The sequence below is a fragment of the Lepidochelys kempii genome, chromosome 26, assembly GCF_965140265.1.
Source record: "Lepidochelys kempii isolate rLepKem1 chromosome 26, rLepKem1.hap2, whole genome shotgun sequence".
Taxonomy (NCBI): Eukaryota; Metazoa; Chordata; order Testudines; family Cheloniidae; genus Lepidochelys; species Lepidochelys kempii.
In genome coordinates, this window is record NC_133281.1 from 15,507,943 (window position 1) to 15,532,189 (window position 24,247).

Sequence of the window (24,247 nt, forward strand, 5' to 3'; positions counted from 1 at the left end):
TGCTAAACAATAATGGATTTGAGAGACCAGGTGAGGGAGGTAATATGTTTTATTGGACCAGCTTCTGCTGGTGAGAGAGATGAGCCACACGGAGCTCATCTTCAGGTCTGGGAAACCAACTCAGAACATCACAGCTAAATACAAGGTGCTAAAGAATCGGTTCCACCCTGTATTTAGCTGTGACGCTGGAAGTGCCTTTCCCAGCCCTGCAGAAGAGCTCAGTGTAGCTCGAAAGCTTGTCTCTGTCACAGAAGTTGGTCCAATAAAAGATATTCTTTCTAATCTCCTGGGGCCGACAGGGCTGCCATGCCTATTGCTGTGTTGGCAATTTCAGGCCTTCATAAATGATGAGCTTGGCTTAACAATCAGGAGATTCTAAAACCAGTAACTGCTGCGGTTGGTCTCCGTGGCCTTGTGGCTTGTCAGGCCTCGGGATTCATGTTTTCTGGCTTTTCTCCCCACCCACAAGGTCTAGAAACCGACGTGCTTCCCCTGAGAGCCCAGATTTTCACCCCGTCACTGGACTCCAGGAGCTGGGGCTTTGGGAGACATGCCAGGGGCGGAGAGATCAGACACAGGGGCTAGGGGCAGGGGAAGCCCGACAGGAGCGGAGGCAAGGGGCAGCAGCGCAGACACCTGCGGGACAGAGCGAGGCCGCACAGCCCCAGGGTGCCATTGCCAATAATCGCTGCATAAAGGAGACACTGTCTCTTTAAATGGTAACTCCGAGGAGAGCGGCGGTCGGCCCACCCCACAAACACGGACCGGACAGAAACCAATGCGCCTGCGCGAAAGGACGGGCGGCCTCTCGCTGTAAGAGTGCGCAGGCGCCAAACTGATCCTCGCGCCTCCCTTTGGACGGCTGTGCGCATGCGTCTGTTGCCGCACATGCGGGTGGGGGAGGGCAAAGGCGCCGGTGGGCGCGCGTGCGCAGCAGCGCTTGGACGCGGCGCGGGATGTCCGGCCGGGTGAAGCGGGAGCGGGAGGCCCGGGCGCCCCCGCGGAGCTCGGGCCGGGCGAGGCGGGAGCCGGCGGCGTCGCGCGGCTCCTCCCGAGGGAAGCGCGAGGCGGAGCCCGAGCGGGTCCGGGTGAAGCGCGAGCCCGAGGACGGGCCGCCCCGGGCCAAGCGGGAGCGCGAGGCCGAGGAGGAGCCGGAGCCGGAGCCGGCGCCGGCAGGTGGCGGCGGGGCCTTGGGGCGGGGCTGGGGGCGGGGCGGCCCCTGGGGTGGGGGCGGGGCTGGGGGCGGGGCCGGGGGCGGCCCCTGGGCTGGGGGCGGGGCTGGTGATGCTAACCTGGCTTTGCCCTCCCCAGGTGCGAAGCGCCGAGCACTGCGGGTGGGGGGCGCTTTCACCCAAGTGGGGAACGAGGGGGAAGAGGTCGTTTCTCAGCTCTTTAGTCAGTGTAAGTGGTGCTCTCGGGTAGGCAGCCCTTGCGGAGTATGGCGTGCTGGTGTCATGCTCCCAGCAGCCTGCACGGGCTACTGTCGCCTGAGGAAATGCTGGGTGGTTTTGGGGTTTCTCTCTTGCCCTTCAGCGGCAGGTACCGCTTCAGGAAAACGGTTAATTTCCTTAGACCTGGGAGTGATGCTTGAGTTGTTTCTAATCCATTTGTGTGGGTCTTCGTTCCAGTGAGGTACGGCCGATTTGACCCCGAGGACCGGCGCAGCAGACACTGCCCATACCTGGACACTATTAACAGGTCAGTATAGAGACAAAGCAAACACTTGTAACACAGGGCATGGCAGAGCACTGGCCTAGTACAGTGGTTCCCAGCTTTTCCAGACTCCTGTACCCCTTTCAGCAGTCTGATTCGTCTTGCATATTCCAACTTCACCTCACTTAAAAACTACTTGCTTACCAAATCAGGCATAAAAATACAGAAGTGTCACAGCACACTAATTCTGAAAAATTGCTGACTTTCTCATGTTTAAATCAATTGTAATATAAATATTGTATTTACTTTACAAACAAGTCATTGTCTGTTTGAAAAAAGAAAAGGAGGACTTGTGGCACCTTAGAGACTAACCAATTTATTTGAGCATAAGCTTTCGTGAGCTATAGCTCACTTCATTGGATGCATTCAGTGGAAAATACAGTTTGAAATTTTAGTTTGTACTGACTTCGCTAGTGCTTTTTATGTAGCCTGTTGTAAAACTAGAAAAATATCGAAATGAGTTGATGCACCCCCTGGAAGACCTCTACGTACCCACTGGCCTAGCTCTTTGTTAGTACTAGATACATAAATGTCTGTGAGTGTATTAGGCCCTATCTAGTGCCTACAAAGAACCACAACTGTTTCTGGAATAGCAGTATCTGCTCAAGATTGGAATAGTAGCTGTTGCTATAGGGCAGGAGTGAGCTGCATCCGCAAAGGTTTAATAATGCCATCAGGAGGAGCAGGACTGGAATAGCAAGGGATGATGCATGTCAGGATTGAGATGCAGTTCTGATTTTTAAAATGATATGAGATCTTAGTTCCTCTGAGAGCCCAGAACCAGGAGGAAGGGGCTCTCTCATATTTGAGGTACTGTCACGTGCAGCATGGTACCAAGCAGCCTTCCAGTACTGTAGTGTGGGTCACACGTGATAATTTTTCTATTGCGCATGGTTCTCTTGAGTTCTGTCAGATTCATGAGAATGTAGGATTGGAGGGGACCATTGGGTAGGCAATATTTGTCTGACTGTTTCAGGGTAGCTCTGCTAACTTGCTATTAACCTGCTGTTTCAGGAGTGTTCTGGACTTTGACTTTGAGAAGCTGTGCTCCATCTCACTCTCGCATATAAACGTCTATGCTTGCCTGGTGTGTGGGAAATACTTCCAGGGTGAGTTCACTGCTGTACTGTATACCTGCCTCTGCAGCAAACAGAAGCACTGAATGGGGGTGTTACCCCGGCTATTTGAACACTTCGGGGTTCACTTAAAGAGAAGGACATTCCATTTGTCTTAAGTGGGAATTGTCTTTTGCCTTTTCCTGTGGGCCCTGAAATTCTAAAGCTATTTTACCTTCAAATCACTGTCAGAACGTGGGCAGATCCTGTTCTTAACCATTGCTGTGGCTTGTGCAGGGGATATAGTACATGTGAGTGGCTGGAGGTCAGTTCTGCATGGATTTATTGCTCGTCTAAACACGTGTTTAGGTGCTGTTCTATGGTTCCTTCTTTGCAAAGTCCCCTTGAAATCAACATGGCCAGTGGCTTATTTCATTTTACTGAAGCCATGTGCTGTTTATAAGAAAATAGTGTGGTAAGTAACTGAATGTGGGGAAACTAATTGTCAGTGTTGCAACAAGGCTCCCATTTTAACATTGGCAGGAATCCTCTGACTGGATCCCAGGGTTTTTGTAGCTAAATCCCACTCTGCCTTTATGGAAATTTACCTCCTGAGCATGTGTAGCTGTTTCAACATTTATTTTCCTTCAAAATACCCCCCCAAAAATTGCAGTTACACCTGGGAATAGGCCTCAGGTGGGTTAGATGTTCAGCAAAAGTGTCTAAAACCGGAGGATTCTAATGTATTCCCCCTGAATAAAATTAACAATGAGGGTGGGGTGTGGAGGTCTCTGGGATTCTCTTTTTGGATTGTAAACTTGTTTTACTTGATCTGTAAAGCACCATGTGCACCCATGATACGATACAACCATTTCCCCACCATCCTCTGTCACCTCTCTGCTTGAGGAAGGCTACGTATTGCTTTCCCAGAGTTCACTCTTCTCTTTGAGAGTCTGTGATTTCCTCCACTTGTTCCTGTTTCCAGAGGGCTGAGCAATCTTCCTCTAGCGCACAGCCAACCTCTCTCTAGGGAGGGAATGAACTGAGGTGAGGTGTCGGTAGCAATGCAGCATGCTGCACCTCTGTAGTGGAGATATCATTAAAACAATTGCTGCAGTCCATGCTGCTGCTCAGCACTTGCAGAAGGCAACATTTTTCTCTTAATAGTTCACATAGTTTCCTGAACATACGCCAGTGAAGGACAAAACCAAATACCGCTCAAGGTATAGAGAGCAAACCCTGGAAATTCTGTTTGTCCAGCTCATCAGTTGCCTTTGCAGTGAAGTTTAAGCCATTGGACATCTAGTCCGTGCTGTCCCTTTGGCTTCTCTTGCTGCGCTCCATGTTCCTGACCTGCCTTTTTTGTCCCTTCCACAGGCCGTGGGTTGAAGTCTCATGCTTACATTCACAGCGTACAGTTCAGCCATCACGTCTTTCTGAACCTCCACACGCTCAAGTTCTACTGTCTGCCAGACAACTATGAGATCATTGACTCCTCGCTGGAGGACATCACTGTACGTTGCCTTCTGGAGTTTTGCTGTCAGTAGTGCACAGGCAGAGGGGAAGGGAGGAAGGTGACTCCCTCCTCTCACATTGGAGGGCATAAGAATGTGCTCTTCGAGTATACAGTTCAGTTTGTACCTGCATGGGCACGCTGCCTGTTGTACTGTGTGGTCCAGATATGCACCTGCCCATTGATTTCCATGGGGACAGGATAGACTTGGTCAGACCAGAAGAGCTGGTGGAATTGCTCCTGTAACTCACTGTGTGTTTGGGGTAGAAGGGCCTGAATTAGATGGTTGCTTGTGATGCTGTATGCAGAGTGCGGGCTGGATACATGTGTCCCCAGGCCCAGGAATTTTTGCAGTAGAAAGGAGCAGTCTGCCAAAGGCATCAGCAGGATATTGTGGGAATTAGGGGCAGAGCTGTTATGAATGAAGCATTATCGGAAGAGGAAGGATGGGGCAGTGGCTAAGGCATTATCCAGAGACTCAGGTTCAATTCCTGCCTCAGACTCCGTGTATAACTTGGTCAGTCATTGAATCTCTCTGTGCCTTGGTCCCCGTCTGTAGCTTAACCTAGCCCTGGTCCTTCGCTTTCACGCAGCACTGCTGTTGATCCCTGTCAAACCCCTTCACCTCCTCCGCAATTTTTTGTAGATGTCCATGTTTCTGCGGCTGGTCTGGAGCTGTCTCTGCACAGCCTCTTTGCCCCACAGGCCCAGGAGATTCAATACCTCCTGCCTGCTCCAGGAAGGAGTGTGTCTAGAGTGTGTAGCCAGTTTGGTCAGTCGGACAGCTGCACACAACAAGGGGGAACTGCGAGGTGTGCTCGCCAAGCCAGACAGTCGGGGAAAAGCATTTTGAAAATAGGTGGGGTGTTTTAATTGGGGTGTGGCTCCCGGTTTCCTGACCAAACTGCTTGCCTTCTATGACGAGATAACTGGCTCTGTCGATACGGGGAAAGCGGTGGATGTGATACATCTTGACCTTAGCAAAGCTTTTGACACGGTCTCCCACAGTATTCTAACCAGCATGTTAAAGAAGTATGGGCTGGATGAATGGACTATAAGGTGGATAGAAAGCTGGCTAGATCGTCGGGTAGTGATCAATGGCTCCATGTCCAATTGGCAGCCGGTATCAAGCGGTGTGCTCCAAGGGTCGGTCCTGGGGCCGGTTTTGTTCAGTATCTTCATTAATGATCTGGAGGATGGTGTGGATTGCACCCTCAGCAAGTTTGCAGATGACACTAAACTGGGAGGAGTGGTAGATCTGCTGGAGGGTAGGGATAGGATACAGAGGGACCTAGACAAATTAGAGGATTGGGCGAAAAGAAATCTGATGAGGTTCAACAAGGACAAGTGCAGAGTCCTGTTCTTAGGATGGAAGAATCCAATGCACTGCTACAGACTAGGGACCAAGTGGCTGGGCAACAGTTCTTCAGAAAAAGACCTAGGGGTTACAGTGGACGAGAAGCTGGATATGAGTCAACAGTGTGCCCTTGTTGCCAAGAAGGCTAATGGCATTTTGGGCTGCATAAGTAGGGGCATTGGCAGCAGATTGAGGGACGTGATCATTCCCCTCTATTTGGCATTGGTGAGGCCTCATCTGAAGTAGTGTGTCCAGTTTTGGGCCCCAAGCGACAAGAAGGATGTGGAAACATTGGAAAGAGTCCAGTGGAGGGCAACAAAAACGATTAGGGGGCTGGAGCACATGACTTATGGGGAGAGGCTGAGGGAACTGGGATTATTTAGTCTGCAGAAGAAAAGAATGAGGAGGGATTTGATAGCTGCTTTCAACTATCTGAAAGGGGGTTCCAAAGAGGATGGATCTACACTGTTCTCAGTGGTACCAGATTGCAGAACGAGGAGTAATGGTCTCAAGTTGCAGTGGGGGAGGTTTAGGTTGGATGTTAGAAAAAACTTTTTCACTGGGTGGGTGGTGAAGCACTGGAATGGGTTACCTAGGGAGGTGGTGGAATCTCCTTCCTTAGAGGTTTTTAAGATCAGGCTTGACAAAACCCTGGGTGGGATGATTTATTTGGGGATTGGTCCTGCTTTGAGCAGGGGGTTGGACTAGATGACCTCCTGAGGTCCCTTCCAACCCTGATATTCTATGATTCTAGACTCCTGGGCAGTGAAGTTCACAATTGTGACTAGAGCTGTCACTTGTCAGGTGTTGCAGGATAGCTGCTGGAGGACTGTAGGGGTTGACCTAGATTGCACAATGTGAACACTTGTACTGTTTCAGCCTCTGTAGGTTGACCATGGCTCAACACCATTCGAGGAGGTGGTTTTACTGCATCGCTGTAACATTACTGCGATTACATTGCTGGGAGACGAATCTGAATGTAGACACTTACATAAATAGGTCAATGCAAGGTGGCTTACATTGGTATAACTATAGTCATTAGGTATTTAACCTTTCATGTCTGAAGATGCTGACCATCCTAATTGTCCAGTGTGATCTGCCCCATGAGTCCCTAGGCCTTTCAGTGTTGGGTATGTGTCTTTTCATGCCAGGGTACTGGTGATGTTCTAGGGGCACTTTGAGCTTACAGATGTCTTTACTTCAGTTACAGGGAGGACTTTGCATTCTTCACACTGAATTTTAAAAATACAGATTTTCTCACTCTGTTTATTTCCCTTTTTGCATTTTCCTTGCTTGGCCAGAGCAAATTAATGGAATCTGTTCCACTTCCATTTATCATCAGTTTCCCTTTAGACACTGCTGCCCTAATGTTTGTGCTGTAAATGCTTTTGGGCATGTATATTATTTAAAACTGTTTCCAGTGAAATTTAAAAGACAGGAGGAAACTCATGTTGGTCTTACATTTTGTTAAAACCTTATTTTTTCAAAATCTTAATTCTGATCACTTAGAATTGGGTGCCCCTTTCAAGTGATAAATTAGTTGGAATAAACCTGTCCTGGAAATATCACCCAGTAATAAATATGGAACATGGTGCTGGAAGTCAGATCCCAGGAGCTGATGTAAAGAAGCTCTTAATTCTAAAGATGACTGGCTTGCTCCCTTTCTTTTTCAGTATGTGTTGAAGCCCACTTTCACCAAGCAGCAAATTGCCAATTTGGACAAACAAGCCAAACTTTCGCGGGCATATGATGGCACCACTTACCTGCCTGGCATTGTGGGGCTGAACAACATCAAGGCCAATGACTATGCCAATGCAGTACTCCAGGTACAATAGCTGTCGTCCTGCAATCTGTGGGGAGAAGCATAAAGAGTGGGCAAACTATGTGCATTCCCCCCCGCCCCAGAGGTTCTACATTTCACACCCACCCTCCCTCGGGATGAGTGGAATGATGTGTCCGCTTTTCTTGGCTCAAGATGGACTCCTGATTGCATGCTGAGATTTGTACTCTCTTTGGCCTGTGCCTCTGTGGTCAAAAGGAGTGTCTGCAGCTTGCTCCATTGTAAGCCAGTTGGACTCTTTCTCTAGGTTGGCCAAAAACTGGGTCTCTTAGATTTAAAACCTTTGTTTAGTTAATTGCTGGGGAATTCCCACGTGCAAAGCTAACTTAACGTGGGCCACATCAGTGTCTGAGTGGGAGAGCATTGTACAAATGTGTCTGCTGGCATGGGGCCATGCTTTTGAGAACAATTGCGGGGCTTTTCTTCCCTTTTAATTTAACTGTATCATAAGTACTGAAATAATAAATTATTCCTACAACAAAATATGGCAAAAAAGATATTCTCTATATATGTTCTCCAAAGTTACCATTGATCTAGATCTCTTTATATAGAGCCAAAATATTAAATTATCTTGCATGAGAATTTGAATCTCTGCAGATTTTCTCTGCCCCTTATCCTCATGTCCTGTGGGAGTACAAGGGAATCCTTCACCTGAAGCATGTTTCTACAGGAAGCACAATCAGTTGATCGGCTTGTACTTAATCAGTCTTCATTTGCTTGGAATCAAATCAGGCTAGAGGTCTGGAGAGCTCTGGCCCTTCTGTCAGTGGGCGTGCTGGGCTGAGTGATCGCTTTGCCACTGACCTTTGAATGTGTGTGCCCAGGCCCTGTCTAACGTCCCACCGCTGCGGAACTCCTTCCTGGAGGAGGAGAACTACAAGAACATCAAGCGCCCACCAGGGGGCATCATGTTCCTGCTCGTCCAGAGGTTTGGAGAGTTGATGAGGAAGCTGTGGAACCCCCGAAATTTCAAGGCTCACGTCTCTCCCCATGAAATGCTGCAGGCCGTGGTCCTGTGCAGTAAGAAGACCTTCCAGATTACCAAGCAAGGTGAGACCAAGGGGAGATCTTTAGCACACTCTTTTCCTTCAGCCACGCAGCAGAGCCCTAAAACATGGTTGCCTGGAGCAGTGGTTTGCACACTGGGAGGGTGGGTTGCACTGGGAAGGGGATTTCATGCATTATCTGCAGTGTGACACTGCAGAGGGTAAAGCAGAGCTCACACTCATGCTAGTCTGAGGTCCTGGGTGATATGTGTTTGTCCCTGGGCCAGGATCAGAACAATGCTAGATCAACGGACCTGCGATGGATGAGAGACCCGAATTCTTGCAAAACTGCAGGGCTGAAAATGAATGCTTTTTACCACTTGCAATCTGCTCTTCCTGCCTTGTATAAAGCATTCGTTCCTAGCCCTCAAGGTCTGTGAAGCAATGGACTTCAAATCACATCTTGATTTTTCTCTTTGGATTTCCTCCACTTGGATTCTAATGTGATTCTCTCCTGAGTATGAAATGGACATTCTGTGCTATCTGAATGCTGAGAGCAGCCAGCTCTGTGACCCTCCCAGCCCCAACTGTGCCAAGATATATATGTGTACTGCAGTAGCACCTAAGTCATGGACCAGTCCTCCTTCGTCTGAAGTGCTGTACAAACATAGGACAAAAAGGTGGTCCCTGCCCACAAAGGCCTTACAGATAAGTTTGGGACAGGAGACAGCAGGTGGGGACAGACAGACAGGGAAGCATGAGGAAACAGTGAGCTAATACAGACCAGCATGATGGGCCGTGGCTGTGGCATGCCAGGTTCCTTATGGAGCAGCAGTATGAGGTTGAACTGGCAGAGCATTAAACACTTTTCAGTGTGATTGCCGTCATGAGGTGCCAGATAACAGGATACGGGGAAAGAAAAGGAGGACTTGTGGCACCTTAGAGACTAACCAATTTATTTGAGCATAAGTGAGCTGTAGCTCACGAAAGCTTATGCTCAAATAAATTGGTTAGTCTCTAAGGTGCCACAAGTCCTCCTTTTCTTTTTGCAAATACAGACTAACACGGCTGTTACTCTGAAACCCGTCAGGATACGGGGAAAGGAGTTTAACTCACTGACTCTGTGTAAACTCCTTCAGTGTTGGTTTTCTCTATTGCTTTGTTGCCCTGACTCATTTTCCTCAGTGTCTTCCTGTCTTCAGGTGATGGCGTTGACTTCCTCTCCTGGTTTCTAAATGCCTTGCACTCTGCTCTTGGTGGGACAAAGAAGAAGAAAAAGAGTAAGTTGGGGAAATGATGGTGTTTCTGCAACTGCTGCTTCTTTAACCGGATGTTAAATCATGTTTGGCCTAGCATGTGCTGATGTGGATTCTCTGGAGAATAGGTGTCCACGAAGTTAACAATTTTACTTTGCTTGTTAAAAAAGAAAAACCAAAAATAAATCTCTCAGCTAAGGCCTCCCCCCCAGATTCCATCCTAAGATACTTGGTTTGTTTCAGAAGCAGGTGAGTTTCCTGTGCGCTCCTAATGCTTGTTTCAAACAGCAGCCACAGTGTAAAAGGAGAAGAGATATTGGCATGTATTCACAAGTTAGTTGGAATATTTACAATTGTAAAGAGTCCGAAACGAACCAGGCTTTCAAAAATAAGATGACCACTTTGAAGTAACTAAATCCAGATAATAAAAATCTCATCTGTGGTAACTAAGTGGGATTTCTAGCACATCCTCTTTCCTCAGACTTTGTATTCAACCCTCCCTCCACCCCCCAATCCCCTGCACCAGCCCACACAAAACTCCTACCAGAGCAAAGACTTCCTCAGCTTGGCCCTTTTGTCTCATCTCTCCAAGTTAGGATTCCTCCCACTTCAGATGGAGCTGCTGAGCTCTTAACCCTGGTTAAACCATCTCTTCCCCATACAGATTCCAACTGAAGATACTGGCTTCTTTACTTCAGAGTCCTAAAGTAATCTTGGTGATTTCAGCAGTGCAGCCAGCGGCTCACTCCCTGGCACCTGTCTGTTAGCCACACGTTCCCTCAGCATTCTCTTCTCTAATCGTTCAGTGCAGTGTAACAGTCAAGGCAAGAAACCCATGACAAGAAAACCACGTCCAGCAATCTGTTTCCTGTGCAGCTCTTGTACATTTCACACGTTCCTCTGAACGTGCTGTTTCTGCATGTTGGTCTCAGGAGCTTTCTGTCTTGGGAATTTGCACTGCCCCAGCAACTGGGATGCATCAGAACTGGCTTTCAGACCAGAGCCTTCTCTTCAGAGCTCTACTTGATCACTTGTAACGGTTTTTTGCTCTGTGTGTGTGTTTTCACAGCCATTGTGACCGACGTGTTCCAAGGCTCCATGCGGATCTTTACCAAAAAGCTTCCACACCCTGACCTGGTGAGTTAACTTGGTCCTGACCTCTCTGGGTTTGTGCCCATCCTTCACACAAGGAAGGTCCAGGAGCAGCGGATCCCATGGTTGCATTGGGGGGCGTGCCACACATGCACTCCCCAGCAGGCCTGTTGCTGTACAGTTCCTGGGTGTTACTGCTTGTGACTGGGAGCCAGCTATTGTCACTCAATTAAGGTGAACTGCAAAGAATGGGGCAGACAATCCCCATAAAGCTGGTGGATATTCATGAATCTAAGTATTGGAAGCCAGCATAAAACAGCTGCCTTATTACCTTACTTGTTACTTGAAGTCCAAACAACACAGTTCCCTTAATGTGGTCCAGCCTCAGGCCTCCATCCAGGCACCTACATAAAATATGATGAAAATTTCTGTAAATCTTATTTCATCATATAAAAGAAAAGGTTCTACCAATCCCAAAGGATTGGATGCATTACCTCCCGGGTTATTAAATGTTTCAGATCTTACCCAAATACACACTATAGCCAATTCTTATTAACTAAACTAAAATTTATTAAAAAACAAGAGAGAATGGTTAAAAGATCAATATACATACAGACATGAGTTCAATTCACTGAGGTGCAGATTCATAGCAGAGATGGTGAGCTTTGTAGTTGCAAAGAGTTCTTTCAGAAATAATTCATAGGTTATAGTCCAATGTCCAAATATCATATTCAGGGGGTACCAGCATAACTGGGACCTCAGTCTTGCGACTCAACCTTCCCTAATGAAACCTAAGCAGATCTGAGATGACAGAATCAGGACCCAAGGATCTTTTATATAATTTCATGTCTTTTGACAAGTTGGAGTTCAAAAGGTAATTAGCATGACTTTGAAGGAGGTCCATCACCGGTACTTAACTATAGAATTAACATAAGGCCATTTGCTTTTTCCTCCACCATTCACAGATTATTTGCTATACATTTCAAAGAGAGATGAATACAGAGATATCCCGTGTTTACAGTTCATTTAAATGCTAGGATGTTCTTTCCATCTCTGAATTATCAGAATACAGCAGAGATAGGGACTGTTGGTTACATTGTCAACCCTACTCATACATATGTAAATACACAGAAACACAAACATTCTCTCCCCACATGTCTTTTGACGGTTATTTATTTTGCAGGATGTTTAACCCTTTCTAGCCATGCATGCTATAGGAAATTCTAGTGGAGGTTGCAGAGGCACTTAGAGGAGCTACAGAGAAAGCAGATCACCTCCCCCAACCCTGTTATCCTTGTGTCTGCATTGCCCATTGCAGAGCCAATGAAAGAGATGTCCAGCAATGAAGGTTTGCTATCCAAGACTGTCGTAATACAGGATCAGGGCGGACCTGTCTAGTCTGCGACCCTTTCCTTGTACCCAGTTCTACTGGGATGGGAGCATAGATGATCTGAAGTTGCTTAGAGACACTAGAGAGGCAGGGTGGGTGAGGTCTTATCTTCTATTGGACCAACTTCTGTGAGTGAAAGAGACAACCTTTCAAGCTTACACAGAGCTCTTCAGGGCTGGGAAAGGTACTCTGTGTCACAGCTAAATACAAGGTGGAACCGGTTGTTTAGCATAAGGAGTAATGAGTGTGGTAAGAGACCATTCAAGGTGAAATGTGCAGTCATAAAACCTGCAGTCATAAGACAAAAAAGGGGGATTAGAGGGTTATCGATTGTTGTAATTAGCCAGAAATCCAGTGTCTTTATCAAGTCCATGATTTTTAGTATTTAGCAAAGTTATGAATGTAGGCTCCCCCACTCGTCGTTTGCAGGTGCTGTGCAGGTTTCCTTTGAGGATTCGGACTGAGAGGTCAGATAGGGAGTGATCGCTTTGTGAAAAGTGTTTGCTCATGAGTGATAGTGTTTTTGTCTTTTATCACTTTTCTGTGTGAGTTCACTGGAGAGCGCAATGGTTTCACTCACGCAGTTGTTGGGCATTTAGTGCACTGGCTGAGGTACTCCACATGTTGTGACAGGCATGTGTAGGACCCATGGATCTTGAGTGGTGTGTTGTGGGGAGTATTGATCATCATAGCAGTGGAGATATGTCTGCAAGTTTTGCATCTGTTCTAGCAGGGTCTGGTGCTGCTTTGGTTAATGGGGCCTGGTCTGTGGGGAGTTTGTTTCTGTTGATGACCTTGGCAAGATTGGGGGGTTGTACGAAGGCCAGAAGAGAGGTCTGTGAAAGTAAGTGTGGTGATCTTGTATGTAGTTGTGTGTGAGGCTACATTGTTGAAGTTGATGCTGGAAGCTTTCCAGAGTGAGTTTAATGGATGGGTAGTGGTGGTTGTAGTTGTGTGGAAATTTGAGGGGGTTCAGATGGTCTGTCCAGAGGATGAAAATATCAGAGATGTATCTCAGGAATATCGCTGGTTTCATGGTGCATTTGTTCAGAAATTCTTCCTCAACGTGGTCCTTGAAGAGGCTGGCATGCTCAGGAGCTGTCCTAGTACCCATGGCTGTTCCCATGGTCTTTGGACAAATTGTTGCTGATGTAAAGTTGTTATGGGTGAGGGTGAAAGGGATGAGTTGTTGTCCATTGTAGATACTGGAGGTGGGCCGTGATGCTGTCATTGGGAGCAGTGGTGGTGTATAAGGAGATGACATCCCTCAGAATGCCACTCTTACCACCTTGGAAGTGGTTACTGTTGCAGAGTTCCTAGAAGAAGTTGGTTGTGTCCAGGAGGAAGCTGGCCCTTTGCATGTTGAGTGGTTTGAGGATGGTTTCTATGAGTCCTGATATCCCTTCAGTCAGAGTGCTGTGGCCAGATACGATGGATTTGCCTGGGTTCCCTTGCTTGTGTGTATCTTGGGAAGCAGGTAGAAGGTCCCTCGGGAGGGTTCAAGGGGGATGAGATTGAAGAGTTTCTCTTGGAGTTGTTTGGGGAAGGATTTGATAGTATCCTTCAATTCCTGACTGAACTGTGGCGTGGGGTCTTCTTTGAGTTCTTTATAGCAGGTGGTGGTGGAGAGTTGCTTGTCCTCATTAACATAATTGTCATGGTGGAGGACTGTGATGGCATTCCCTTTGTCTGTTGGTCTGATCACTATCTGGAGGCTGGGTTTCAGAGACTGTATAGCTGGTCGAGTGATAGTCAGTGGTGGATGTGATGTTTAAGGATTTCACAGTGAACTTCCTGAAGCAATCAATGTAATGATCAAGTGTGTGGTTTCATCTGTTCTGGGGTGTCCAGTCAGATGGTTATTTTTGTGTGTGACTGTCAGTGGGGACCTAGTAATTGTGGGGGTTGGTGGTGTGGAAGAATTCTTTGAGATGGAGTTGGCGAAAGAATTCTTTTAGCTCTCCACATGTTAGTATGGTGTCTGGTTCCGTTGGGGGGCACAAGTTCAGTCCCTTGGAGAGTTGGGGGGTAGTCTTGATAAAATTGATGATGATGGGGGTGTCGCGTTGTGTCCACTTGGGTCTTGGTTCTATGGTTTCTCCCAGAGATGGTGTTCTGTGGCTTGTGGAGTTGTGGTTGGTTCTGCTTTCTGTTTTGGATGGCTGTCCTTGTGGGTTTTGATTGTTGTTTTGGGTTTCTTGCATAACCTCTAAGTAGGTTCCAGATTTTTTTCCCCCCCCTTCCAGTATGTGGGAGTGTGTGGTGATTCCTGGTTTGAGGTAGCCCCTTCTGGAATACGTAAGGTGCCAGAGAGAGTTCCCCAGTTTTTCTGAAGTCCTTCTATAGAGTTGGTCAACATATTTGGAGTTTTGTGTAGGGGCCAGAGGGTAACAGATGGTGAGCCCTCTGGGAATGATTTGCTCAGCTATTAAGTTTTGCTTTCTTTTTCATCTTCTTGTGGACTTTCCATGTCCATTTGGGGGACACTACACAGTATTGCCACTAGATGGTGCCAAAACTTAATGCATCTGTCCTAGACTAGCCTCACATACAGTATTGTCCATTCAAGGGTACAGGAGGCACTTTCATTCCTCAGCGGTGCTGGAAACTTTTACATTACAGATATGGTATGTTCTATTTGGAATGGAGCGACATTATTATTTATTTGTATTGCAGTGGCTTTCAGAGGCCCCCAGCTGAGATCAGGCCCCCATTGTGCTGGGCACTTCACAGACACATAGTAAGACAATCCCTGCTCCTTAAAAGCTTATGGTCTAAATAGACAAGAGAGATGCAGTTTTTATCTCTTCAGTGCTACAAACCGTGAGGTTCCATTCACAGTTCTGACCCCTGCAATCCCCTGAAAAAACTACCATGGAGTCTGATTGTATAACAGGCCAACTTCTCAGGGGAAACATTGGGCCACAAGCCAAAACTAAAAGCTGCTGCTACAGATCTTTGCTTCAGAGCAAGCTGTGCAGCCTGCAGGAGTCACTGCAGGACTGCTGGAGTGGGAGGGGGGTAGGCCCTTCTGAGACACGTCACTTGAATTTCCTATTCAATTAGAAGAGACCATGAGCCGTCTATGGCAGCTGGTCTTGGTTTGGTGCATGTGTAGATTAACTCTGTGGTGCGATTTCTGGTGTCTGTTTCAGATCATAGGTTTCCTTACGCTGGGGAAATAGCAATAGCTGCAAACGCTGTAGAAAAACAGTTCACAAATGGAGCTGGCTGATATGAGATGAACACTTGATGCTGTGTAGCAGACCTGGTTTTGTGCTGGGGCTGGTGGTGCAAAGATGTCCCAGTCCTGCACCTGCTGCAGAGCTAGGGGTCAAAGCTGGAGTTATTCTAGTGAAATTGGTTCAGTTCCAAAGCTCCCCCTCACCAAGGCCCTCATCCTACCGGAAAGTCATGCAGGCAAAGCCCTGTGGGTTTCCTTGCAGGATCAGGGCTGATGTCCTCATATAACGTAGCAGGGATAGTCTTTTCTTAATGATAGGTTTCAGAGTAACAGCCGTGTTAGTCTGTATTCGCAAAAAGAAAAGGAGGACTTGTGGCATCTTAGAGACTAACCAATTTATTTGAGCATAAGCTTTCGTGAGCTACAGCTCACTTCATCGGATGCATGGCTGCTGAAGATTGGAATGGAAGGCGATGCAGGTTGGGGCTGGGATGGCAGTGGATCCTTAGAGGGAACTTGCACTATGGCTAGCTGTAGGTAGTGCACACTGTATTAACTCTGGGCTCCACAGAATCATAGAATATCAGGATTGGAAGGGACCTCAGGAGGTCATCTAGTCCAACCCCCTGCTCAAAGCAGGACCAGTCCCCAACTAATCATCCCAGCCAGGGCTTTGTCAAGCCTGACCTTACAGATATCTAAGGAAGGAGATTCCACCACCTCCCTAGGTAACCCATTCCAGTGCTTCACCACCCTCCTAGTGAAAAAGTTTTTCCTAACATCCAACCTAAACCTCCCCCACTGCAACTTGAGATCATTACTCCTTGTTCTGTCATCAGCTACCACTGAGAACAGTCTAGATCCATCTTCTTTGGAACCCTCTTTCAGGTAGTTGAAAGCAACTATCAAATCCCCCCTCATTCTTCTTTTCCGCAGACTAAACAATCCCAGTTCCCTCAGCCTCGCCTCATAAGTCATGTGTTCCAGTCCCCTAATCATTTTTGTTGCCCTCCGCTGGACTCTTTCCAATGTTTCCACATCCTTCTTGTTGTGTGGGGCCCAAAACTGGACACACTACTCCAGATGAGGCCTCACCAATGTCTCACCATCTCCCAAAATGTATGGGTTAGGTCTGTCTGTCCCACAGTGCTTTGCTGTGCTAACCCAGGTGGTTGTGTCCCTGCCTCCCCTCAGCCAGCAGAGGAGAAGGAGCAGCTGCTGCAAAATGACGAGTACCAGGAGACAATGGTGGAATCCACCTTCATGTACCTGACCCTCGACCTCCCCACTGCTCCGCTGTACAAGGACGAGAAGGAGCAGCTGATCATCCCCCAGGTGCCGCTCTTCAACATCCTGGCCAAGTTCAACGGCATCACTGAGAAGGTAACTCCGCCCCTTCCCTGACTCTCCTGCACTGCTGCCCTCCTGCGTCTAGAGGCACACTTCCCTGCTGCCTGTCCCTATTAGACGCTTCTGCTCTGCAGTGCAGCTTGTGTTTGGGGGGCAGCAACAAATGTGCTAAGGCGCCTGGCAGATCTAAGGCAGCATTGTTGGTGCTGGTAGCGTGGAGTGAGGGCTGGTGTGCTCTCCTATCCGTGTGGTACCTCTGCCCTGGCCATGTGTGGGTCTCTGGTTGCTGAGGGTTGTGTGTCTCTGTTCTTGCTCCAGGAGTATAAAACCTACAAGGAGAATTTCCTCAAGCGTTTCCAGCTGACCAAGCTGCCTCCCTACCTCATCTTCTGCATCAAGAGGTTCACCAAGAACAACTTCTTTGTGGAGAAGAACCCCACTATCGTCAACTTCCCCATCACGTAAGTACCAGCTCGGGGGGCTGCAGCTCCGTCTGTGCTTTCTATAGAAAACCCCTGGCTCTGGGAGCTGCGGCACTCGCTCTGAGAACAGAGTTCGTCTGCAGGGGATGAGCCCCAATGCAGCCCGTCTCCAGGTGGCAGCAGATGGGCGTTGGCGCCTGAATGGCGCTGCCAGGAGCTGGTGCAGATTACACCCTTGTGGGATATATTGGTTGGGTGCTCCCTGATCCTCTAAGGATTCCCTCCAGGCGTTGGTTAGCAGCTAGGCCTGTTTGGCTAGAAACATATTACTTACATGGACACTCGACCCTGGCAAACAGCCCTGTTTAGCAAACACTCACTCTGTACAGGCCATGCAGGCGTGCTGATACCAAGCACTGAGTTGTGATGGAAGGAGTGGCTTGTGGGTAAGCACAGGACTTGGACTCTGGAGACCTGAGATCAGTTCCCGGTTCTGCCACAAACTCCCTGTGTGACCCTGGGCAAATCCCTTCCTTTGCTGTGCCTCAGTTTCCTCTTCTGTAAAATGGGTGATCCTTCCCTGCCTCCTAGGGGTCTGTTGAGGATGACCTCAGCACTGTCTGGGGGGGGACTGTAGATACAGACACCAATGGAGCTCAGCCTTGTGAGGTCTTGTTTGGACCCTTCTTGGCTGCAGAGCCACGTGCAGTCGGCTGTTCTGCACCTGGAGCTTGTAGGCCGGCGTGTTGTGCGTCCATGTGGAGCTGACCTTTATACAGCCTCCGGAGTGGAACTCCCTGTTTGAATGGGTGCTAGGGCAGGGGTGGCACAACACATCCAGTTATGACTAACGGGGAACGTGACGTTTGGCTACTGCCCTTTTCTGGTGGCCAGAAAAGTCGTCTTTCTCTTTTGCTTTGAGTATTAAAAATGATCTGTGCAGCTTCCAACTGAACTGTGCAGACTGGTCTTGGCCAGAGCATATCCTCCCTCCTTGTTCTAGTGCAGTGCTGGGCTGTCTGCTGTGTGCTGGTGATCCAGCCTTGCATGGCAACAGAAGAGACAGCTCGGCGATAAGTGACTCCATGAGGAAAGCTGGGTGCTTTGTTCTGATTTACATGAATGTGGGGCTGACAGCTTGGTGACTGCAATCTCAGGTAGCTAAGGAGCTGGCCCCCGGGGCATCAGCATGCAATGTACAGGGGCACACTGGAACTCCCTGCCTTTTCAGGGCCTAGTGCAGCTTGCCCCTTGCACTCACAATGCTGCTGTTCCTCCTGCCGCAGGAACGTGGATCTCCGGGAGTACCTGTCTGAGGAGGTGCAGGCCGTGCACAAGAACACCACCTATGACCTTATCGCCAACATCGTGCATGATGGGAAACCCACCGAGGGCTCCTACAGAATTCACGTGCTGCATCACGTGCGTGACCGAAGGGGTGGGGTTCAGTGTCTGCTGGACACTGTGGGGGCTGGAGTAGCATGCACAGCTCCCCTCGTCCCTGCTAGCCCAGTGGCTTGCAGTGTTCCCTTGGGGTGTGACTGCTCCAGTCTCTGGGGGATTTAGCCCACGCAGAGGATGGCTGACACTAACTCGCTGCCTAAGGCTGATCTCTCGCAGCTGTTGTACCCGGGAGCTGAGGAGCTCTCCCCAGTTCGTTCTCCAGCCTGCACAGCAGCTGAGGGCAGCACTTAGGGCTTGCCCCAGCAACTCTGCTCCCTGAATAGCCCCACAACTGACCTCAGGTAGCAGCTGGCCATAACCTGCTCCCCCAGTCCAGACGCATCTTGCTGCGATGTGCTGGGAAAGCAGTTTGCCTGCCCCGGGCTTCTGTGCTCGTTGCTTGGTGCCAATCTGGATGATTGCTCGGGGAGCTGGGGATGAACTTCCTAGTGCATGCTTTGCTCTGTTGCTATGGCGAGGCTCAAAGCAAGAGGCTGGGCAGAGTGGATCTCTGGCACCATGCTGGAGCCTGGTGTGTCAGAACTAGCGCCATGGTAAGACCTGCTGTCACAACTCTCCTCACCCCTTTTGCAATGGCTTTTGGCAGGGCACGGGCAAGTGGTATGAGCTGCAAGACTTACAGGTGACCGATATCCTGCCCCAGATGATAACGCTCTCAGAGGCCTATATCCAGGTAAGTGCACTGTTCCCTTCAGCGCCGGGCTGTCTATTCCACTGCATGGGGTGACTCGTTCTACATCTGAGGGAATATACAAATCCCTGGTGACCTGACCAGGTGAGCTCTGCTGGCTTTCCTGCTGTCCCAGGTCTCTGCACAGCACAGCAGATGTGAGTTGCTTTTGCAGAGCTATTTAAAGCAAACTTGCTTTGCCGCAGCTGCTCTAGCATGGTGCGCAGGCTGAGGCCCTCGGGGAAGGAAGTGGTGGTCCCTGTGTGGGAAGGAGGGCTGTGTGTGTGATGAGTCATTCAGTGCCTATGGTAAGTGCTGACCCCGTGGTGCAATGGTGGGACATGGGGGAGGCGTTGTTGTCACACCTGTGCTGGTGGTCATGTTCCTGTGCCTCTCATGCAGCATGCCCGTGATATGGACAGTGCTGTTGCACTCTGGGATGCGGCGGCAGCCCATGGGCTCTGGTCAGCAAGTCAGTAATGACTTAATGGGATAAATGATGTGGTAGAACAAAGGTGTGGGGGTGATAAACTTCTCAGGCAGGCAGCATTTGAGTCCCTGCACACAGAGGGGCCTACAGCAGCCTTGTGTGTCCTGAGGCAGGGAGTGGCGGCCTGAATTTAGCAAGTGGAACTCAAAGTAATACTTAGCGCTTCTCATCTGTACAGCCCAAAGGGTGGCTGGATTGCCCAGTGGTCAGGTCACTAGCCTGGGGCTAAGGAGAGCCAAGTTCAATTCCTGGCTCTATCACAAACTCACAAGAATGGCCAGACTGGGTCAGACCCATGGTCCATCTAGCCTAGTGTCCTGTCTTCTGACAGTGGCCAGTGCCAGGTGCTTCAGAGGGAATGAATAGAAAAGGGCAATTATTGAATGATCCATTCCCATCATCCAGTCCCAGCTTCTGGCAGTAAAAGGCTTAGGAAGTTGCGTCCCTGACCATCTTGGCTAATAGCTGTTGATGGACCTATCACCCAGGAACTGATCTAATTCTCTTTTGAACCCAGTTATATTTCTTTTGGCCTTCACAACATCCCCTGGTAACAAATTCCACAGGATGACTGTGCGTTGTGTGAGGAAGTACTTCCATTCTTTGTTTTAAACCTGCTGCCCCCTTAGGGTGACCCCTGGTTCTTGTGTTAGGAGGAGGAGTAAATAACACTCCCCTAGTCACTCTCTCCACACCCATCATGATTTATAGACCTCTATCGCATTGCCCCCTTAGTCGCCTCTTCTAAGCTGAACAGTCCCAGTCTTTTTAGTCTCTCCTCGTATGGAAGCTGTTCCACACCCCTCATCGTTTTTGTTGCCCTTCCCTGTGTGTTTTCTAATGCCAGTGTACCATTTTTGAGATGAAGCAACCAGAACTGCACGCAGTATTCAAGGTGTGGACACACCGTGGCTGAATATAGTGACATTGTAATATTTTCTCTCTTCTTATCTATGCCTTTCCTAATGGATCCTAACAGGCTCTTAATTTTTTTGACTGCTGCTGCACATTGAGCAGATGTTTTCACAAAACTGTCCATGATGACGCCAAGATCTTTCTTGAGTGGTAACAGCTAATTTAGACCCTGCAGTTTTTTACATATAGTTGGGATTATGTTTTCCAAGGTGCATTACTTTGCATTTATCAACATTGAATTTCATCTGCCATTTTGTTGCCCGGTCACGCAGTTTTGTGAGATTTTTTTTATAGCTCTTTGCAGTCACCCTTGGTCTTAACTGTCTTGAGTAATTCTGCAAATTTTGCCATCTCACTGTTCACCCCCTTTTCCAGATAATTTATGAATATGTTGAACAGCACAGGTCCCAGTACGTATACTTGGGGAACCCTGCAATTTACCTCGCTCCATCGTGAAAACTGACCATTGTTTTCTGTCTTTTAACCAGTTAGTGACCCATGAGAGAACCTTCCCGCTTATCCCACGACTACTTACTTTTCTTAAGAGCCTTTGGTGAAGGACCTTGTCAAAGGCTTTTTGAAAGTACAGATATACACCCTTGTCCACATGCTTGTTGACTCCCTCAAAGAATTCTAACAGATTGGTGAGGCATGATTTCCCTTTATAAAAGTCATGTTGACTCTTCCCCCAACATACTGTGTTTGATCAGACTCAAGAGATATTCTGTTTACTATCGTTTCAGCCAATTTGCCTGGTACTGAGGTCAGGCTTACTGGGCTGTAATTGCCAGGATCGCCTCTGGAACGTTTTCTTAAAAATAGGTGTCACAGGAGCTAACCTCCAGGCATCTGGTCCAGAGGCTGATTTAAGCGATAGGTCACAGACCACAGTTAGTAGTTCTGCAGTTTCACATTTGAGTTCCTTCAGAACTCTGGGGTGATACCATCTGGTCTCGGTGTTTTTTTTTTTTATTGTTCTCAATTTGGTCAAAAACCTCCTCTACTGACACCTCTTGGACAGTTCCTCAGATTTGTCACCTAAAAAGAATGGCTCATGTTGGGATCTCGCTGCATATTCTCTGCAGTGAAGACCCATGTAAAGCATTCATTTAGCTTCTCCGCAGTGGCCATGTCTTCCTTGAGTGTTCCTCTAGCACCTCGATTGTCCAGTGGCCCCACTGACTCTTAGGCAGGCTCTCTGCTTTTGATGTACTTCAAACATTTTTGCTGTTTGTGTCTCCTTAGCTAGTTGCTCTTCAAATTTTTTCTTGGCCTGCCTTATTATACTTTTACACTTGACTTTCCAGAGTTTATGCTCCTTTGCATTTTGCTTAGTAGGATTTAACTTTCAATTTTTAAAGTACCCTTTTTGCCTGCATCCTTTTACTCTGCTATTTAGCCCTGGTGGCATTATTTTGGTCCTCTTACCATTTATTTTATTTGAGGGTATACATTTAGTTTGGCCCTCTATTATGGTGTTTTAAATAGTCTCCATGCAGCTCACAGGCATTTCACCCTTGTGACTGTTCCTTTTCATTTCTGTTTAACTAGCTTCCTCATTTTTGTGTGGTTCCCCTTTTGAAGTTAAATACTACTGTGATGGGTTTCATTGGCATTTTTCCCCTTACAAGGAAGTTAAATTTATGGTCTCTATTATCGTGTGTTCAGCTAGATTCACCTCTTGGACCAGATTCTGTGCTCAATTTAAGACTAAATCAAGCATTACCTCTCCCCTTGTGGGTTCCAGGATTAGCTGCTCCAAAAAGCAGTCGTTTATGGTGTTTGGAAACTTTATCTCTGCATCCTGTCCTGAGGTGACATGGACCCAGTCAATACGGGGATAGTTGAAATCCCCCATTATTGCGTTTTCTGCTTTTGTAGCCTCTCTAATCCCCCTGAACGTTTCCCAGTCATCACCACCATCCTGGTCAGGTGGTTGGTAGTATGTCCCAACTGTTATACGCGCATTGTTTAAGCGTGGAATTTCTGTCCCTAGAGATTGTATGGCACAGCTTGATTCATTTCAGATGTTTACTTTATATGCCTCTATGCAGTGCCATCCCCCCACTAGCGTGACCTACTCTGTCATTCCTATATATTCTGAACCCTGCTTTTACCACTTCCCGTTGATTGTTCTCATTCCATCCTTTTTCCACGATGCCTGTTATAGCGATACCCTCATTCAGGCCTGGCACTCCAGTTCACCCATCTTAGAATTTAGACGTCTAGCATTTGTATAGAAGCACTTGTTCATTTTGTCAATACTCAGCTGGTTGTGTTTAAATGGGACTCATTAATGTGTGACTGTTCCTCACTAGCTCCTGTCTGTGCTCTACCAACTCCCTTCCTATCCTCTCTACTAGGATATGGAGCTCTCCCTTCCCTAAGGGGGTGAATGTATTGAAGGGGGAAATCCCTGGGCAAGTTATTTGATGTTCTCAGTTCCCCATCTGCAGAGGGGCACTGCCTGGCCTTGTGACGGTGAGAGGATATGTACCCTCTAGATTGTGAAGTGCTTGGATACTGTGGTGACGGGGGCCAGATAAGAACTGCAGGGGGGTTAGTGAGGGAGTATCCCCATTTTACAGAAGGGGAAACTGAGGCACAAGTGCCTTGCCCAAGGTCACTCGGAGTCAGCGTTGGTCAGTAGCAGAGCCTGGCTTTCCTGACTGCCGCCTTGTGCCTTTTCCACTCGGCCATGCTGCCTTCCTGAGCTCTGCTGAGGGCAGGAAATGAACCCCAAAGTGATGGGTTTCTTTTCTCTTTGCAGATCTGGAAGAGGCGGGATGAGGATGAGACCAACCAGCAGGGGGCGTGAGAGGAGAGCGGAGTGCCACAGTTGTTTTCCACCATCCTCTCCCGGGTTTCGGGGGAGAGACTGGGATGCTGCCTGCCACCCGCAGCTGGATGGTGCTTCTCATCCCTGGCCTAGCACAATCCACAGTACGTGCCAGCAGGACTCAGCCCGATCAGCTTCTCCACCAGCCTCTGAGGGCACAGTGGGATGGAGTCTTGCATCACCCAGTGCCCTTTTGCTGCTCAGCTGCTCTCTGGCTGCACACAGGCCCTAGCAAACACTGGCCTGTGTTGCCCGTGGCAGAGGAAGCTGATCTCGGCTATCGCAGGCAGCCGTCTGTCTGGAAAACTCTTCAGGGAACCCAGGCTGTTCCCCTCATTTCATGTCTCACTGACGTCCCCATTCCAGCTGCACTGCCGCTGGCTGGTGGCTGGAGCAGACCGTGCCCCGGGCACAGTGACTAGCGAGGCCTGGAGCAGGAACGGCCTCTCTTCTACTTGCCAGTCCTGCTTCCTCATGTGCATTAAAGGAGTTCAGGCCTGTTTTTTATTTCCCTCGCCTGGCCTCATTGCTTCTGAAATCCCATCTGTTCCGTGCGCCTGCTTCTGTCTCCACTCAGGAGTTGCGGCCAAGCCCCTGTGCTGCCCCACAGCGGTGGGTGGGGCCAGGAGGAGTGCGGGATCTCACACACCCTGTCAGAGCGGTGAGAAGCCTGCCATTGGCTGTTGGAGTTCGGCAGGGCTTTCCCACCTA

The 24,247-nt window shown here is 48.5% G+C and overlaps 1 protein-coding gene across 2 annotated transcripts; it reads left to right on the plus strand.

Moving 5' to 3' along the window:
- The first annotated feature begins 879 nt into the window (after window positions 1–879).
- Window positions 880–24,043, plus strand: USP39 (ubiquitin specific peptidase 39). Of its 2 annotated transcripts, XM_073324792.1 has the most exons (13): window positions 884–1,176; window positions 1,629–1,698; window positions 2,728–2,822; window positions 4,146–4,282; window positions 7,312–7,464; window positions 8,303–8,528; window positions 9,667–9,744; window positions 10,790–10,857; window positions 16,581–16,769; window positions 17,055–17,197; window positions 18,445–18,580; window positions 19,209–19,295; window positions 23,468–23,602. In XM_073324792.1, the coding sequence occupies exons 1-13, from the start codon at window positions 957–959 to the stop codon at window positions 23,513–23,515; spliced, it is 1,650 nt and encodes a 549-aa protein (XP_073180893.1). In that variant the 5' UTR covers window positions 884–956; the 3' UTR covers window positions 23,516–23,602. The 2 variants fall into 2 exon arrangements, with proteins under 2 accessions (XP_073180892.1, XP_073180893.1); XM_073324791.1 differs by lacking the exons at window positions 18,445–18,580; window positions 19,209–19,295 and having other exon boundaries at window positions 880–1,176; window positions 23,468–24,043.
- Window positions 24,044–24,247: the final 204 nt, after the last annotated feature.

Excerpts from the sequence above, each read along its gene's own strand:
- USP39 (XM_073324791.1), top strand. The coding sequence starts at position 957 with ATGTCCGGCCGGGTGAAGCGGGAGCGGGAGGCCCGGGCGCCCCCGCGG. Across the intron at positions 1,177-1,628 it reads GCCGGAGCCGGCGCCGGCAG|TGAGGTACGGCCGATTTGAC; the intron begins GTGGCGGCGGGG and ends TCTTCGTTCCAG. Across the intron at positions 2,823-4,145 it reads GTGTGGGAAATACTTCCAGG|GCCGTGGGTTGAAGTCTCAT; the intron begins GTGAGTTCACTG and ends TCCCTTCCACAG.